Source organism: Epinephelus fuscoguttatus, linkage group LG6 (genome assembly GCF_011397635.1).
Source record: "Epinephelus fuscoguttatus linkage group LG6, E.fuscoguttatus.final_Chr_v1".
Lineage (NCBI taxonomy): Eukaryota > Metazoa > Chordata > Actinopteri > Perciformes > Serranidae > Epinephelus > Epinephelus fuscoguttatus.
Window position 1 is genome coordinate 26322886 of NC_064757.1, and position 19719 is coordinate 26342604.

The 19719-nt window shown below is 40.3% G+C and overlaps 1 protein-coding gene across 6 annotated transcripts in view; it reads left to right on the plus strand.

The window, feature by feature from the left end:
* The window catches only part of trim36 (tripartite motif containing 36), a 49079-nt gene that overhangs the window by 14636 nt on the left and 14724 nt on the right, over window positions 1-19719 (plus strand). For 4 of the 6 annotated variants that reach the window (XM_049577891.1, XM_049577892.1, XM_049577893.1 and 1 more), the window contains 6 exons: window positions 4524-4870; window positions 6384-6530; window positions 8836-8931; window positions 10030-10167; window positions 10436-10551; window positions 13813-13934. In XM_049577891.1, the coding sequence (XP_049433848.1) occupies window positions 4524-4870; window positions 6384-6530; window positions 8836-8931; window positions 10030-10167; window positions 10436-10551; window positions 13813-13934 (966 nt within the window). Of the gene's footprint in view, window positions 1-2; window positions 4871-6383; window positions 6531-8835; window positions 8932-10029; window positions 10168-10435; window positions 10552-13812; window positions 13935-19719 lie in introns of those variants that run through there. The other 2 variants (XM_049577897.1, XM_049577896.1) reach the window with 2 other exon arrangements.

A 19719-nucleotide genomic window follows, 5' to 3' on the forward strand; every position in this document is an offset into this window, starting at 1 on the left:
GTACAGTGTTACTAGAACCCTTGTGAAACCCTAGTTTGGTTCAACCTTTTCTCTACTTAGTCTACTTCAGCCCCTGTCTACACGACCATACAAACTCACACCACTGGTATGAAACTCAGTTTTTAGGAGAATTACTGTTGCTACATTTTGGATGTTAAGTTATTCTTTGTTAGACACTTAATCCCAGGTAATAATAATTTGAATTAAAAGGCATATTCCCCTTAAAAATGTCCACTGAGCTTTAACTTAATTAAACAAATCCAGATTAAATAGGCATTTAAACATCATAGTAAGAAGAGGCAAATGCTTGAGGTTATTCTCAAGGCTTTTTATCAAACTTTGGTATTTAATTTTGTAAGTAGGTTAGAAACGGAATTAGTGAAGGGAAAGGAAAACGGGTGAAAACCTTTAAGCAATGATGAGTCAGCAATGAGTGGTGTGGAGTTACGCTGGAGAGATGAGAATCGAAAAGAGGTAGAGTCCATATCGAGGAGTTCTGGCGAGTGACAAAAAGGAATTGAAAGACCAAAATTGGTGAGAAAGGGGTGAGGATGTTTCCTAGGAGTTGAAGGGGGACAGGAATGTGTGTGTGTGTGTGTGTGTGTGTGTGTGTGTGTGTGTGTGTGTGTGTGTGTGTGTGTGTGTGTGTGTGTGTGTGTGTGTGTGTGCTAGCTAACCATTGCATTCATTTCGTAAAACATGTTGGCAAGTAAAGCAGCTTAATTGAGATGCAGAACTTTTAGTCTCTGTTTCTGAGTTTAACACACACACACGCACAGAAAGTAAACCTACAATATGTTTGGGCTTGCTGAAATTCTTAACAAGCTTTTACTGACTGCTGTCTGTGTGCCTTAGGGTGCAGTTTATGCTTCAGTCGACAATCATTAGTGTTTGAGAAACAGTTTATAAGAATGCAGACCTGTTTCAGCTCACCTCTAATCATTTTGGGCATGATGAATTGACAAGTGTCAAATTGACGGCCAAGTAAAACAAGACTGAGTAATAGTTTTGTTGGTCGGATTAGGCTGACTGATGCAGTTATCTGATATGCTCAGTGGGTGTTTTTAAGAGAGAAATGTCATTCTCCTCTGTGTTTAAAGCACATATAAAATAGTCTCTCTATACTAATCCTCTTAAAGAATACATTATAATAGGCTCAAAAATAAACAAGATGGTAGCAAACAGTGACATTGTGGTGTCATCAATACCAATACAATTTAAAGCAGAACAAAATAAAAAGTAAATTCAGACCTTTTAATGATTTCTTTCTGTTCAGCCTTTCAGAGAATGGATTACCATTACATCCAGGAACTTTTCCTGAATTTCCTTGCCTGATATAAGACAGAATTTTCAACTCATCACACTACGTCTCCAGAATCCGAATCAGTCAAAGCGGACTCAGTCGAGTGGGTGAATTCAAAGGTCTGGACCCAGGCAATGAATTTCCTATAGGGCTACAACTAATGATTATTATCTCGATTAGTCATTTGGTTTATAAATACCAGAAAATGGTGAAAAAATGTCCGTCCCATTTTCTCAAAGTCCAAGGTGATGTCTTTTAAATGTCTTGTCAGTCCAAAACCCACAGATACTCAGTTTAATATGATATAAAACAGAGCAAAGTAGAAAATCTCCATATCTGAAATGTTGAAAACAGCATTTTCTGCCATTTCAGCATGATTAATTACAACGATTATTGGAATATCAAAGTAGCTGGAGATTTATTTTTCTGTTGATCAGCATTGATTAGTCAACTGGTTGCTACAGGTCTAATTTTCCATTTGTTGGAGTTATGTGCAGGTAACAGTCTTACAAATCCCCTCTCGGGCAGCCACTGACAGAGCAAAATGTTTGGATAGCAATAGAACATTCAGCACTTCTAGGTTAACAGCACTGGTATGCACCAGCTATGCATAAGTTCAAACATAGCCTAGTTTAAATGTAATTTCTATCTTAGTTTGGGGTTTATGTGCTACTAACATTTTAAGGGTTTATCATAGCAACCTAACAACTTAAAATCAACACAGCTTTACGATCAAACCAACTAGTTTCAGTGTATCATTTAGTGTGGACTCTGCACCCTTATTTAACAATGTACTATGCAGGATTGTCTGTAACTCATTATAAATATGCTCAGCAGTGAAAGTAAAAGTAAAAGCCGACCCCAGATTCACTCTCGTTTGGTGTTTTGCCTCGCTATATTTGCATTTTATTGGTGCTGTGTCTCTTGGATGCCTGCTGCTTATGGTCTGGCACCTGGTCGCCACCTTTTTATGAAGTCCTGACCTCACCTGAGCACTGTAGGGGCACACGCCCATAAGCATCCTTAACACAGAAAATGAGAAGAAAATACAGGCAGAGGGCAGAAACTCTGCAGATTAATACACTGCCAAACACCTCTAGTGGGTCTTAAGTGATGATTGAGAGGAATTATATCTGTATGAGTCTATACAGAAAATCCTGCATAGTTAAGAGAGAACTTGTGTATAGCTGGTGCAGCTGGCTGCATGACTCCACAGATTAATTTATTGCATTAGAAATGAAATGGAACTCTACCTGGATACTTAACAAGATTCCCTCCACTGTATGACCATATTTAGTTTTATAAAATATGAATTTAGATGTGCAGACATGATTGTGTTTACAGAAATAACTCTGTGAAACAAAGAATATGCTACATTAGTTCAAGCATCAAACTGTGTCTAAAGATCTGTGCAGGGGAAAACAACCGAGCCCCTTTTGCTCTGCAATGACTCGTCAGTTTCTGCCTTCGACTCTGCGTCCCTCTGCAGATCCACAAATCAACACACACACACACTTTGCTGCAGGCATCTCCTGCCTAGGTCTTGTACGCTCACACCTGCAGTACAGACCACAGAACCTGAGTCAATGTTCAGCTTCCCAACATGACACGCACGTAAATAAAGACACGCATACATGCACTCACAGTCGTCATTTGTTGGTTTACATTTGAAGGCTTTCTGTCAGACTTCTCATTTCATCCAGTGACTTAACTTGTCCTAACAAGGCCATGTCACCTTCATCACCATCGTCAGACTAAGTTTTTCATCCTAACGTCACACCGCAGTGTTAAGTCCACCTCTCGTCGTATGAATTCAGGTATGAGGGGTGATCGATTGGAGGCAAACAGCTGCAGGTTGTTGTCAGATTACAGATTTAACCTCTAGGTAGTAAACTGTCCCTGCACTGTCACAGTCTTTAGTTCTACTCACGTCACACGGCATGCACATGGCTACACATGTCAGTGTTTCTGTGTTTGCTGTTCTGCCACTGCTTTTCCCTCAGCTGCACCTTTTTGCAAAAGTGAAGTGGTTCTCCTGTATTTGGCTTACCTGAGGAGTGTTTGATTTAATTTCCAGGTCCTCGGAAACGAAGTGGAAAAACGGGCTTGCAATCTGAGATAAATCCAGCACTCCTCGCTTCCCCTGTCCCCCAAAAACGTGAAGCAACATTTCTGTCTTTTATTTTGCCTTGTAGTGACTTCAGTTTGCTGACTTTGTTTGAGTGCGTGCTAACAGTGTTGTGCGTCCCGCAATGCTTGCGTCTGTGATGTGACCTTGTGTAACAGTTCCTTTACTTCCACCTCATGTTACTGTGTTGCTGCTCTGTTACGATGCTGCTGCTGCTGCTGCTGCATCTGTAACAAGCACACTGTTGTGAGAAACTCTTGAAAGCCGTGTGGCTTTAAGAGGAGTTTTGTTGTCATGTGTTGATGCATTGAACTGGACATGTGGTATGAAAGTTCAATCGCAGGACATTTGTTCTTTACAATTTTGCTACGTCACACAGTGTAATTCAGTTACATTGCTTGATTTTAAAATGCTGTGATTTGTCTTTTTTATTTCTTTTAATCACTCATTTTAGGAAACCATTATTTCCTTTGTCCAGATCATTGTGAGCACTTCCATGCTCCTCACTCCCCTGGTAAATGTTAAATGACTTGCAGCGCAAAATTGATTTCTCATACAGACAGTGCATTCTCTATAAGCTCCAAGGATGCCATCCTCCTGAATGTCATCACTCTTCAATCTGCCCCAGCACTCTTGGAAAGTCTCTCCTCCTGGACTTATTTCCTTGTAATGACATCTACTCAATAAATTGCCTGTGCTGATGTTTTGCTCCATACATCCGTGACCTTATGGAGTAGTGTTCATTGTGGAAATAAAGCACAAAGGGAGACACACTGAGGCCCTATTTGTGAAAGCTTATATGTGTTGTCAAAGGCATTTTTCCCTGAAGATCATACTTGGCAAGTCCCGCAGATGATGTAATGCTGCTTTTGTGAATCACGGCCCAGAGTGTGTTGAACACAAATGGGGGTTCACATTTTTCAAAGCTCCGATTTGACTCTCTTGGAAACTATGCCTGCAGTGTAATTTGAAGTCAAAGAACGTTGTTGTCAAAATAGGGCCTCAGACAAGATTTGAAACTGGGTGACCCAAAGCTGTGACTCCATATTACGCATGATCTTTTCTCACTTGCCCTCTGTCGCTCTCCTCCAGGCTCCGTCTCGTCCCCGGGGTGGCGCAGAGGTTCTGTGACTCCCCGGGTCACCACCATCCCATGCCCGGGCTGCCAGCATGACATTGACCTCGGTGAGCGCGGCATCAGCATGCTGTTCCGCAACTTCACCCTGGAGAGCATTGTGGAGCGCTACCGCCAGGCCGCTCGTGCTGCCATTGCCATCATGTGTAACATCTGTAAGCCTCCGCAGCAGCAGGAGGCTACAAAGAGCTGCATGGACTGCAAGGCTAGCTACTGTAACGAGTGCTTCAAGATGCACCACCCCTGGGGCACACCCAAAGCTCAACACGAGTATGTTGGTCCCACCACGAACTTTAGGCCCAAGGCAAGTACTGTCACCGCCTTCTCAAGGCTTTATCTTTGTCTGTTGTATTTATCTGTTATTTCCTAAAGACTCAAACAAGAGTTTCTCTCAGTTGGACTATGAACATTTCTCAGGAGATAAGTTGTCACATGACCCAAAAATGTACCTGTGCATGTATAGATCAGTCTTTGCTCAGTCTTAAAATGGTTAGACAATGTTTAGGAAGATATTAGCTGAAAGTCTTGTTTTCCTGATCATTAATTGCCGGTCAGGAATGTCTCTCATTTGTGGTATTTGGCCCTCTGGTAAATCAACTTAAAGCCCCCCTCCTGACTCAAAAATGTGTTTCTTCTGTTCATGTGTTGTGTTCAGAGGTGTTTTCACATTCCTCTATTGAAGGGGACGATGTCTGTGCACTTCCCAAAAATTTGAGATTCAAATGTACGCCAGGCAAAGTAGATCAGATGCGTCACAAATACAAACGCCAACTGGTGCATAATACAGAAAATTCTCACAGACTGGGAAACAGACTTCAACAGGACACTGTCAAAAAAACCTGAAACCTTCAGCACAGAGCAAACTTTTCAGTTTACAGAACAAGAGTTAGCATTAGCATAGTGAACATTTTGACAGCAAACATGGTAGAGTGTGCAAGTTGTGGATGTTAACCAGACCTTGGGGTTTTCTTCCGCTATCTACCAAACACCCAGTTAGCCTACAAGCTAACAAGCTTACAAACAGCATAAAAAAACGAAAGATGCTAACTATACTGAGCATTCTTATATGCTGCTAGTCATCGGATTTGTGCACAACAGATTCCTCATCTGAGTCTGGGTCTGACTGGGACTTGAACATGTGTGGCTGAATCTCTTTATGTCTCTGATGCTAACACTAGCCATCTTGATGTGCACTGCTTTTTCACTGCTTAACTAAGTGCGAGCAGCTCTGGAGATAGCAAAAAGCAAAAGTGAAACTTACTGCCAGCAAATTTCTCAATGAGAAAGAACAGAGCTGCTTGAAGCTCCCTTTTTTAAACTATCATGTTAAACAAACATAATTTTAAACAAAAAAAAATAGTATTAGCACAATTATTTTTAATATACTTTAAATGTTTCTGGAGAGGAACTTAAATATTTTTAATAATCCAATAGAAATAATGACACAAATGAGGAGTTTGATTCATTATGTGTCCCACATTTCTCTACATCTTCACCTGTGATGGCTGAATGGATTAGAAAACTGGCTTTGTCAGTGTATAGCATTATTCTGTTGGTCTCTTAGTTGATCAAACGGCTACATGCAGTCTCTGATGAATTGAGGATGAGGATCTGGGCAGAAAAAAAACTGCTGATTTAAATCTATTTTAAGACACTTCAGGAAATGGCTGACAGAGAGCTGTCTCGATGCTTTTTAAGTTAAGGTCATCTTCCTGTTTCACTTCAGCTATCTTTTTTATCACTGTAGAATTAAAATGTAGTCTAAGTGCTTTTTCTGTGGATTTTTAACTCATTGTTGTTCTGTTTTAATATCTCAGGTGCTCATGTGTCCAGAGCACGAAATGGAGAAGGTGAACATGTACTGTGAGGTCTGCAAACGACCCGTGTGTCACCTCTGCAAGCTGGGAGGATCCCACGCCAACCACAAAGTCACCTCCATGAGCAGTGCCTACAAGATCCTTAAGGTACTGTGTTCAGACACTTAAACACTTTGGGAAAAGAGAGGTTGACTACCTGTGGGTGTGCGAAGGTCAATTGAATACGTAATAAGTGTAACACAATACAATCTGATGATGACAAAGAAGAAACTGAGCTTGAACACAGTGCCAGAGTTCAAGGGTAGCTTGTGTATTTTTCAACCTTGACCCTATTTTCTCATGTTTTTGTGTCTCACTGACGACTAAGGGGAGCAACAGTCTTTGAAAATGGTCCAGTATGAGCTAGAGGGCTGCAGCCGAAAGTGGCAAAACAGGCTGTAACCACTTTGGGCACGTGTGCACTATGTGCACTAAAACTGCTTGTTTTTGCTATTGACAGGCTCAGATTGTTAAGTAGCTGATAACATTATGGAAAGGATCCCTACAGAGATAGACCTTTTTGTTAAAGTCTAAGATCCTTTAATGTTTAACCTGGGACAGCACTTAAACGGCTATCGCCAAACCCACCAGACTCCACCTCTTAATAAACAGAACGAAACACACTTCATTCAAAGTCAACAGAAACTAAATAAAACTCACAAAAGCCAGCTTGGATCGTCTGTCCACAGTTCCAACAATCACCACCTATATTTTGGTTGAGATAAACCCTTAATTCACCCAGTTAGACGGGAAAAAATGCCGCCTCTAAACATGCTAAAATGACTGTTTATTTAAACAGAGTCTGGTGGTTTAGGTGAGAGCAAATTCAGGGCTGTTTCTGGTTTAAATAGAAATGATCTTCCTCTTTAACAAAAAGGTCTGTCTCTGTAGAAATCCTTTCCATAATGTCAGACAATCTGAGCCTGTCAGTGGCATAAACAAGCACTTTAGTGGACGTACATTGAGGTTGCATATGCCCCATGTCGTTACATTACAGCCTGTTTTGTGGCCACCAGTTGCGGCTCTCTTGCTCAATGCTGGACATATTTTAAAATTTGAGAGTTCCCATTTGTCACTAAGACACAAAAACATGGGGAAATTGGGCCTAGGTTGAAAAGACCAAAGTAACCCTTTAACAAAGGCTTGAAATGGAGTCACAGCCAAGCAAAGTGGCTGTGGAACTTGTAAGTATTGATGTTTGTGCAATGAAGTTGCCAGTAACCACCATTCTGTGATGATATTCGGTATGTTTTTACATGGTTCTGTAGACGGATTGATTCTCAGAAGTTAAGCCTAGATTTACCAAACTCAATATAATAACGGAATGGTTAAAAAGCCTTTTGATGAGTAATATTTTCCATTCAGTGGGACCAGTGTTGGGTCATACCAGAAGTATTTACCAAAAAAACCTCAAGAGCAGGTTTTTGTTGTGCTGCACCACCCTCTAACTGGTCCCTACCTCTCTCATCTCCTGCTGTAATATTAATGTCTGACCTGAACCTGTGCTGGCACGCACTGGACCTTAGATATCAATCCCTCTTCTTTTTGGAAACTGAACCCCAGGTTGACCAACCAGGTTAAAACTAATTGGTCTCGTGTGTGGTCGCCAGATTTTTGCCACCCAGCAGAATTAATTTCAATCAGTGTGAGTGTGTGGTTTAGCTTATGTGGAGACAAAACGTTTGAGTGTGTTTTATGACTGTCTGTTTGCTATGACAGCACCAGGCAACACATTCAAACTGTTAACAGAAATGGTTTTAAGTGAAACATATCACACAGTAATTTAATCTTGTTGGCATGAGCACACAGCTCTGTGGATTTGATGCACGGAGGTTCAGCAAGTCGAGGCAGAATCTGTGTGAAACTGAATCTGCTTGTCTGTGTTGACACAAACACCATGGTGCTTAATATTTAATGGGACCATTTGTTCCCCATCATTTTGTGTGCACTGTATCTACAAATTGTTGGAAGACGGATCCGATGTCCTGCAATCCTTCGTCAGCCAGGAAATAGTTTGGGTTTCATTTGCTTTGAATAATAATGCACTGTCATATCATTGTGATACTAGTGAATGCTGTTTGACGCTGACTGCACCCACTGACGCAGGCTCTCACATACAGGGTCACACAGGACACTCTGCATATGTCCCGAACAGCTGCAGCTGCAGTTGTGAATATGATATAAGATGAGAGGAAAATGTTGTGACCCATGTCAGAGCACGGGAATGTGAGCACAAAGTCCCCAAATCCCACTGTATTCCTGAAAAAGCACTTATTTTAATTAACTTTTTGCGTATGCAGCGCAGATATCCCCTCAGCTGTGCATGTTATATCTTATTTGTCGTCTTAGTGCTGCGTCAGTGCTTCAGTTTATGAGACTCACTGTATGTGCTGCTGTTTTTCTCTCTCCTCAGGAGAAGCTGGCCAAGAGTATCCATTACCTCATCAGCAAAGAGGACCAAGTCAGGGCTCAGATTACTGATCTTGAGCAGCTCATCAATCAGACAGAGGTGAGAGAGCTGAGTCATGCTGCAGAAGGTCTTTATTTCACTCCACTTCCCAAATCACATCTCTTTTATGCCCCCTTCAAATCTTATTAGTTTGATAGCTCTGGAAAGCAGAGTTAAACTGTGTTGTGTTTTGTTACACAGTACAAATATTTATATAGCTTTCACAAAACCAGTCAGTTAAGGTGAGGAACAATTCCACATTATCTGTGTGCGTATAAGGAAGGTCACTAAACAAACAGTATGCAAACCACACAAACAAGGAAACTGAATTTGCCTACTAGTTTCCCTCCTGCGTGTCTGAGTTTCAGCCTCAGAGCTTGTTCCTGTTTTACTTTTGAAGCTGATCCTGAATGGTTAGTGTTCAAACACACCCACGCTTTGGTGTTTTGTGAGAGGAGTGTGTCACTGATGTGTTTGAGCTGCTCTGTTTTATTAAACAGTTTTGGGTTCAATAACCCTTCTCTATGTACTTAAATTGTGTAATGTGAACTTTTAAGTTTCTACTTACTTAATACTTAATATCCTTAAACCTTCATCTGTATTTATAAATCATCTGTCAAAACAAAGTTTTAATACAACAGCTAGGGCTGCCCCTGACTAAGAATTTTCCTAGTCAACCAATAGTCGTCATTTAGGGCCATTAGTTGACGAGTCGCCCACATGTTTACCATACTAATTTAATTATTAAATGATATATTTTGGGCGGGGCAACACAATGGTTTGAGTTGAAGATGTGAGAAAGAATAGTATCAGTAACATTTTTAACACTGTGCTACATTACAGAGAAATACAAAACCGTACTAATGAACCTTCATTAATATAGGCCTATATTTTATCTACAAGTGCACGTCACACACTGAGCGAGCTGCCTGTTAATGACGCAGTCGGCAAAGCAGTAATGATTGTGCTAAGTGACTAATGGGCATGTAGCTACTGGCATGTTTCAGATGATACGTCATGTTTGTAGTGGACCAGTGAAGATGAGTTCAACACTACGATAATAACCCATCTACAGAGATGCTTGCATTTGGGGACAGATATGAGGAGAACATTTTATTTGCTTTGTACAAATTAATAACAAATTTGTTTTTCTTAAAGGAAAATGGCCAGCTAGCAGAGCGCCGAGCCAATGAGCACTTTGAGCGTCTGTTTGAGACGCTGCAGGAGAGGAAGTCGGAGATGCTGAGGTCCATCGAACAGTCCCGAAACCGACGCCTGGACCAACTCAGGGCTCAGGTATGAAATACCAGGACTGAGTTTCACCCCTATTGAGTGTCCTCTACACACATGCTTTTTTACTCCTCATATTTTTGCATGGTAGAAAAATAACTCATGCATTAAACACATGAAGAGTACATCTTTAATTGTTTCATTGAATGTCTAATCAGGGGATTTTATGGGATTTTCTTTTTTTGAGGATTCTTTTTAATACAAAGCCACCTGTTTTAACGATTTGTAAATACAAAATGTTTTAATGCCCTTCCTTCTTACAAATAATTCCCAGGTGGAGGAGTACCAGGGCATGCTGGAGAACAGTGGTCTTGTGGGCTACGCTCAGGAGGTGCTGAAAGAGACGGATCAGTCCTGCTTTGTGCAGACTGCAAAGCAGCTACACACTAGGTAGAGCTGGGTGATAGTGACATTTAACTTGAATGAATGATGAAGAATGAAATGGCACTTGCTGATGTTTACATCAAAGAAAATATTGAAAACCATGTTTAGTAATTCTGGTACAAGACCAAGCAGTTAAGGTATCTACTGTTCATTTCACTTAGCTGAAAGAGTCAGAAGTTAAAGGAATACCTCATCCTCTATCAGTTCTATATCTGCTACACACCCTGTGTTATTGTGATTTTTTGAAGAAAACTACTTTGTTTGCTTAAATGATTCAGTGAACAAGGAATTCAAAACAAGAGAAAAATCTTGATGAATTGGAGTCATAGGGGTCCAGGTTCAACAACAGCAAAACTATCAGTTTCCAAACTCTCACACAACTTGTGCAGAAGAATCCAAGTCTCATTTTATCCAGTTGTATGCTCAGTACCTCCAAACAGACAGACATTTCTGACAGAACTGCCCTAAAAGGTAAACTTATCGATGCTCTCTTTAAAGCCAGACTCCATTGACAAATACAGTAATTTTACCTCGCTGAACACAGGAGCTGCTGGGCTACCACTGCCTCGATCAGTTAGTTAGTTTAGTGTTTAGTGGGTTAGTTGGGCTATACTGAAGTCACATAATGACAGTCATACAAACACACAAACAAACTACCAATCGAGGCAGTGCTAGACCAGCAGCTGCTGTGTACAACGAGGTGAAAAGGACTGTTTTTTTCAGTGGAGTCTGGCTTTGAGGAGACCATATTTAAGTTTCACTTTCTGTTAAGTGTCCCTTTGAGAACTTTCATGTTAACTGTAATACTGTGGTTTTGAATTTCAAAAAGTCATAAATTTTGATTATTGCTTATCCAGTCATGAATAGTTAATGGTATGAATCGTATTTAAGATTTGAAACAGTATTTTCAGAGGCCTTATTCAATCACGATATCAGAGTGACCAAAATCCCCCAAATCCCAACAGATGGCTAGTCTTAACATTGATCAAACAACAAAGCCTACAATATGTGGGTATCTCTGGCACTACATTAATGATGTGTGTAAATCCACCTGCTTAAGCTCATGTGATTGAGGTTACAGATTTTTCTGACGAAGCAAAAAGGCTAATGCAATGGATGTCATGGAGTCTTTCCTCTCTTGACTATCTATACACATTTTATAATGCCCCCCTTAAATCTCTTTTATACTGCTGACAGTGGTGACAGCCAATAGTCTCTGCATTGTGTTTTGATGATGATGGTGGATTCACTGCTGGCAGTTAGACCCTAACATAAAAACACAGACAGTGCTGGTGTCAATGCAGTGATGATCTGTTTATTGCTTATAAGCACTGGGATCTGGGAGATACAAGCCTGGTCTCAATAAAACTATTCAGCATAAAGTCAAATCATAATCAACAGATATATTGCTGTAGCCAGGCTGATAACCACTTACTGATAGATTATAGGACCAACGATCTAACCTTAACCAGGATCAAAGGTTTCTAGTGTTACTACAAATTAGATGCTACTGATACTAATGGAGCAGTACACTTAGATAGTCAGTCTGGATGCCAATAATAGTTACTGGCTCTCTCAGACAGGCTTAGCTCAGTCAAACCTGTTCCCCCAGTGACAGGCTTGTAATGTTGCCTCTGATATTGTGTAGCGAAGTACTAAATATAATATATAAAGTAATATGGTAGCATGGTGCAGTGGTTAGCATTGTCACCTCACAGCAAGAGTTCCTGGTTCCCCCACCCAGGGTGGGAGGTTCGAACCCCAAGGTGGGGGAACTCGTTTGTGTGGAGTTTGCATATTTTCCCTGTATCAGTGTGGGCTTTCTCAGGGTACTCCAGCTTCATCCCACAGTCCAAAGACATGCAGGTTAATTGGTGACTCTGATTTGTCTGTAGGGTGAACATAAGCGCGAATGGTTGTCTGTCTCTGTGTGTCAGCCCTGTGATAATGTTGCAGCCTATCCAGGGTGTACCCCGCCTCTTTCGAAATGTCAGCTGGGATAGGCTCCAGCCCCCCCACAACCCTGAACAGGATAAGCAGTTATGGAAAATGAATTAATATAATAGATAACAGCATAGTAATATGAGAATAACACAAATATGTACACCTTACAATTATCAAATAAAGGTAAAATTACTGACGAATTTAAATTCTATATCACAAGATTTTGCTAAAAGACATAGTAACTATTTAAAGCTCAAATTAGGTATTTAATGTAACATGCAAGAGGCTTGTTTTACACTGGCATCAAAACTGTAACTTACTTTTCTAGATGTAATTGAAACATACCAGGACACATGTTATTAAATTGTATCACTTCTCTAAAATGACAATTAAAATCTTAAAGTACTTGACATTTGCGATGGGAATATGTGAATTAGAAAGGAGTCGTCAATTAACATGACCTATTTTTATACCCAAAACGAACACTACGCTCAAGCATCTCTCTGGTGTCCTTAAGTTATCCTCCTTCAATTTGCTAAGAGGAAGCTGAGCCGGGCCTGACGGAAATTGTCATTGACAGCTTTCACCACCAAAATCCTGACTGTAAACTGTTAAATTAATAATTGGGGAACTTAGTAATAATTACCGGATACATTCGCTACAAATAACAGAAGCCAAACATGATTATTTAACAGGCTGTACAGTCAGACTGAAGTCTGCTCTGACTCATTTGTGTTGCACACATAGAGTTTATAATTAGCCATGCCTCCCAGTTTGCCAGTGGATTTCACCAGTGGGATTTGGTCTGTTTATTTTAGTGTCGAGAGCATCAATCTGATTATGTGTTTGGGTGACGGGAGTGTGTCAGGAACACACGGGGCCACGTGCACATAGGTTACAAACTGAAGGGCAGTTAAGGAGAGACTTATGCAGCAGTGTCCAGTCTGTGCTGTGTCTTCTGCTCTAAGCTGAATAATTGATCTCCATTAGCAGCTTTGGATAATCACAAAACCTTTTCACTCTTGAGAGCATGATACTGTAGCCTGCACACTTTTCTTCTGTCAAAGACGACTTGTAATCCTCTTTTTCACTTATGAGAGTCAATATAAATATAGATGGAACGAATGATGCCAAAGTTTAAGATGATTATAACATAGTAGAAGACACCTGATTTAATTAGGAGGAAGAGACTGTAAATGAACAGGGGTCATATTTTGTGTCTTTGTTATTGTATTTGATGAACTAACAAAAGTAATGTAATTGAGGTGAGACTCTGCTGATGGGAGTCTTTTATCATGTTATGTCTGCCTTGCTTGTTTCCAGGATCCAGAGGGCCACAGAGTCTCTGAGGACCTTCCACCCTGCGTCTGACCCCTGCTTTGACGAGTTTGTGCTGGACACATCCAGAGAAGAAACTCTGCTCAAAGAAATGTGCTTTGGTGGAGGTACAACCAGTTTATTGAAATTAAATGGAGGTCTCATGGGTTCCCCAGATAGAGTATTTATTACAGCTGTACTATGTTTATTTTTTTAAATTCAAAGTTTGATTGAAGTTTTTGAATGACGCATTGAATGTCCCCCCACCCCCTGCATCACACCTTTAAAATTTAACAGCATTGAGCAAACGATGTAGGTTTTTAGCCACCCTTTTTAGGTGACTAAAATGCACTTTGCTGCAACACTTATCCACCGTAGCACATTGCAGCTTCCGTGTTGGTAGATCAGGTTTATCAAAGACGTTAGCAAAGCAGCACACTACATAAAATAAGCACAGCAGAAACATCAGGTCAGACCACCATGTTTAACTATGTCATCTATAAAAGTTACGGTTATGGCTGAAAATGACAACAGAAATAAACAATCTTGCTGATTTCATATATCTCCGCAATTTAAAACAACTGACCTTTTGTGGTTAAGTGATCGTTGTTGTTTGTGCATCATCATGGTGATTCGGTCGTGGTTTGAAGCAGAGTATTTTGCTTGTTAAAAAGTGATTACGTCAGTCTTTTCTCAACAAATTTTGACTTTTGGACTTAACAATGCTTCGGCACTATTGGAAATGTTTGGATCACACAAGTCAGAAACAATCAGCACCCACTGGAATCCAATGCTTCGAACAATATAATATTAATAATATTAGAAGAGCCTAATCTTCATCTGCAACTGTGCAGAAATACCCGGGGTGAATCATGAATTGTTTCCATGTCTTCAGGCTGTTTTCTGGCCCTTGTTTTAAGGGGTCCTCTGTTCTAATGTGGTTCCACTGTAGCGTTTCCACACATCATGTCTCACAGATTCACTGTCAAAGGACAAGCTGCAATAGTTTGACCACATACAGCTGGAAAAACTGACCATCAGTTCATGTCAGGGAAATATGGTGACATTTTCTGTTTCTGTGCCTCTCTGAAGATGAAACTGGTCTTTGTTCATGTGTCCTCCAGACCATGACATAACTTGCTCTACAACGCAGACCTCTGCCACTTTAAAAAGTTTTAACAACACAAGCTTTTGAAAAAAAGACACATGGTCAGAATAAGCTGTTTGTCGTCACCTGTCCATCACATGCACGGCCCTGTGAACTCTGCTGTGCTAAGAGGTCAGAGGTCATCTGCGGGATAAACAGTTACTACTCCGGATACACTCACAGTGGGTTTTACTGCTCTGTGAAGCTTTTTTTCTGGTCTGCTGATTTACAAAAGGCTTGTTCTGTAAACGGCTGCTTAGGTAGAAGTTTCCCAGGGAAGAAAGGAGACACACTTCTCTGGCATATTTCATTTTTCTTAATAAAGAAAATGAATTAGAAGAATTATTCCACACTATTATTCCACGAGACGGAAGGAAATGTTATAGAAGACTTGGCCAACAAGAGATGCGCATGAGTCTGGTTATATTGTGCCATAGCACTTTGAAAAGGCTCTTCAAACTGTGGTTGGACAATGACATCACATCTCTGGCCAGAAATGGTCCCTGCTGATAGCCAAAAACTGTCATGCGGTGGTGAGGCAGATGGTCAGATTGTGGCGTTGTTTCCACGTCCATTCAGACCCCCTCTTACAAACCAGGAAATATTCATCATATTATTGCTATGAAAAAAACAAATGCATGTACCATTGTTTATTAATAAGACATTTTACAGACAATTTATTTGTTTGGTCTTGAAATGGTTGTGATCAGACATCCACACCAAGGTCCACTGCCCATTTTTCAGTTTGAAAAATATTTTTATGCCATTTATGTATATCTACATGTGAATTATATTCTTGTCTCATCGTTTTGAGCCTGAGGTGTTTGTAAGAGACTAAAATCTTTATCCAAGCTGTCTTTGATCAGACATTGGAAAAGTTACCCTCAAGGCTTTTTGCCAAAAAGTCAGGTGACGTAGTGTCAAGTGGGACAAAGTGCTCGTAAACATAAAGTCAAGGTCAATAAATAGATAAAGCACAGGACTTTCACCCACAAGATTGGGGTTGCAGTGCTTCATGGGTTATTATTAGTTTATTATTATGTCATATTAAGGTTGAATTTTGTCATTGCTGGGACGCCTTGCCTAAATTTTAATTTTGGGACTATTTTTGAACACTATGGGACATCTTGATTGGATGTTCAAAGAAGTGTCATTCAGTGTCTGTGTTTGCTGGGTAAAGTCTGACACCCTCTCACACCTGAAGATTTTGTGGATGTTTAGTCACAGACTAGAAGATTTTGCAATGACTGAGGATCTTGCAGGGTCACTATTTGCAAAACTAGGCTGGTATTAGGAGCTTAACCTTCCAGAGAGTTTCTGTAAACAAGCTTGTGAGAGTACGGATAGATATTAGTGCTGAATTTAAAACCTCACAGGGCAATGAAGGACTGAACAACTTGATAGGTTATCAGACGTAACAACAAATAATCAATAAAAGTTCCCAGAGCAAAGATCAAAGGTCTGAAAACTGAGCAGGTTGCAGAAATGTCTAAATCACAAGAGGGTCAGTCACAGGCCACGTCAGTGCCTCACAAGATGAGACCCTTCGTATCAAGGCAGCTGGATTGTGGAATTTAATAAAGTTTTATAATCATTGTCAGATTAAAGGGGGCCTATTATGCTCCCTTCCTCTTTCATTTTTGTAGTTTTGGGTTTCTACTAGAACATGTTAACATGCTTTAATGGTCAGAGAACACTTAATTTACCTCATACTGTCTGTGCTGGAGCACCTGTACTCACCCGCTGTCTAAAATGCTCTGTTTTAGCACCTGTCTCTTTAAGTCCCCTCCTGAAAAGCCCAGCCTTGGGTCTTCTGTATCTTGGTTTCTGTAACAGAATAGAAGCACTTTATAACATGAAAAATCACTAATAAAGCTACTTGACGAAAATGCTCAGCAGGAATATGATCCAAAATCTGAGAGAAATTAACAACAGCAACCAAGATGATGTTTCCCTGTTGCTGGCATGTAGATACACATAGCAGTGTATGCAGTGTTAACACTTGCATAAGCATGACGCAGATGACCATATGAAGAAATCCGTCACGATCTGATATCAATTTGTCCCAAAAGTTGTGAAAACTATTAAAACAGAGTAGTCAGAGCGATCTGAAGCCTGAGGTGTTTGCTCACGGGGATTTCTTTACGTACGTTCACCTTAATGTTTGAATCTTTTGTCACATGTAATAGGAACATTCAGCATTGTAACATTATAGGTATGATAGACAATAAGGTAAGCATAACCCCTGTAAGCTGTTAACATGGCTAAAATTCAGTTCATACAGTCAACTAAAGCTGGAGAATTATAGGTATTACACTGTCATTATCCGCACTTAACATAAGGGTTGAATGGTGTTTATATTGGATCCACCTTTGTCACATTCCTGCCTTAATTGCATAATGATAGGATTGGAGATTGAGATGGACTTTTAACAACTGAGTAATGGTTTCTGACATCTGGCTGCGTCTGGCCGAGGCTTGTTTCACATGCCTTCCTTTCTAACCTGACAACATTATGTGTGTCACTGACTGTGGCTGAGAGCGGTATTGAATATCATTGTTGCAGTTAGTGACGGTTAGTTGTGACAGTTCTTTCAGTCACAGTTAGCCAGAGACAGTTGACTGGTGTTTGAGGTTTGGAGGGCATTGTGAAAGAAGAGCCTATAAGGTGGTCAATCAATACAAAGTAAATGGTTTAGATTTGATCAGCAGCTGTGCTTCCAGATGTTAGCATTCAAAAAATATTAGAATTATTGATGAATTAAACGTTGCTGACATCGTAGGCAAAGCTGAGGTCACTTTGGCATGGAGCCATTACCCCTTGAGTGGATGCAGCTAACTGACAGTTGTCTCAGTGACTGTTGGCTCTGGGCTTTTGTTGCTACACTGCAGCGCCACCCTGTTGATTTGTTTAAAATCAGTGATGTGAGATTTATCGCTGAGGCGACAGTTGGTTCTGTTGAGACTCGTGGACTAGAAATGGATCATTAAAAGAAGAAACAGTTGGATAATCATTAAACAAATGACAGTGAAGTTGATGGTTTTTAATCTTTTTAGATCAAATCCTTTGCCTTTTTCGGCAACTATTTAACAGTGTATGTCCAAAAAAATACAAAAAGAATCAGTTTTCCTCAGCATGTTTTCTTCCTGTAAAACAAAATATGACGTGTGCTTATGCAGCTAACCAGCTTCAACCACTAATGTCATGACATACACACATCAATCAGTTTGCAACTTTTAACCACAAAGAGCTATTATTGAGATAGCTACCTAGCAACAGCATGCTACTTTGGTTTGTCTTTGTTTCCCCAAAATTCCGTGGTTCGGGCCTGAAGGCTAGAATTTATTCAATGTGAGGAAAGTGGTATTTGTGACAGCTCCAGATAATGCACAAGGCATGTGACAGTGGACTGCCTCAGCAACTAATGTTATATGAAGCATATGATTGGCTTTGTCTCTCCCTCCCTGTTATGACACACCCACATTTGTACAATCAAATCAAATTCCTCCCAACCCTTTATAACACCTGCCTATCCTGTTTCACTCTGAAATATGTCACAATATTGAAGCTAGATACTCTTGAAATGCAGTTTCTCCTGGACTTTTAAGAACACTGGATGCTTACCAATGGATCAAGTGTCTTTTCTGGTGCAAGTCCACACTTGAAGTGAAAAGAAATGATGGGAAATGTCAGCATTTACAGAAGGAATTCTACATGTGCCAACATTTTCTTCAGTCTTTGAACATCCTTCTGGGCAAATGTAGTTGTTAGATAAACAACTACTTATAGAAGACACACAAAAAAAGAAAAATATAATAAGAAAGAGGTAGGGGTGAGGGGATTAGAGACATTACACAAAAGGCAACAACCAGCTGCATCATCAGAACACAGTACACTGTACACAGATGATTCAGATGATTGGACAACCAATTTAGAAGCTGTGGTAGAATGTTTAATTTCACCATCTGTGATGTTTATTTACAGTTTTTGTTATGTATGTTAATTTTATTTTCCTAATCTGAATAATATTAAAGCAAAGCATTAGTTAATATTAACTCTAGTTTTAAACCAAATTAGCAAAAACCTTACATGTAACTCATACACATACTTTTAGCCTGGCAGAAGTAGAAAATATACTTAAGTCCTGTGTGTCATTTTTTTGTGTGGTTTATGTAATTGAATGCTTCAATATAGCAGCAAACAACTATTTGCTATGTACAGATGTAGTGGTGTAACGGCGTCCTGAGCAAAGAATGATGCCACGCTCCCTCTGTGTGTGTTGTTATTCAAGCTTATCTGTTTTTTGTTGTGGGAGAAGGTTTGGTTACATGTGCATGTAAGTCCTGTGTGGGAATTCCACTGGCTAGCTTATCACCGCCACCCTGCACTGCTCTCATACATCTGTTAGGGCTGCCGATAATGCCGTCCCCGACCCACGGCATTATTACAGTAGCGTAGCAACAAGCCTCTAGCCCCCCCACCCCCCACCCCAGGTTACCACCATTAGCTCTGTCAGCACTGTTGCCGCTGTGAGAACCATTAGCTGCAAGCCGGCTCAGCTGCCTCCATGTTGACAACTATGTACAAACAACATGAATCAGACTCTGAATCATAGATATGCTCAAAATGTCATACAAAGCTCCTTAAACAGTTTTGAGACGTTATATCTACATGTATTCATTCTCATCTACAGCATTTAAGTGTAAACCAAACACTATGTAAATATGCTTTAGAGTGGAAATACATCTACTTGCCCCCAAATTATG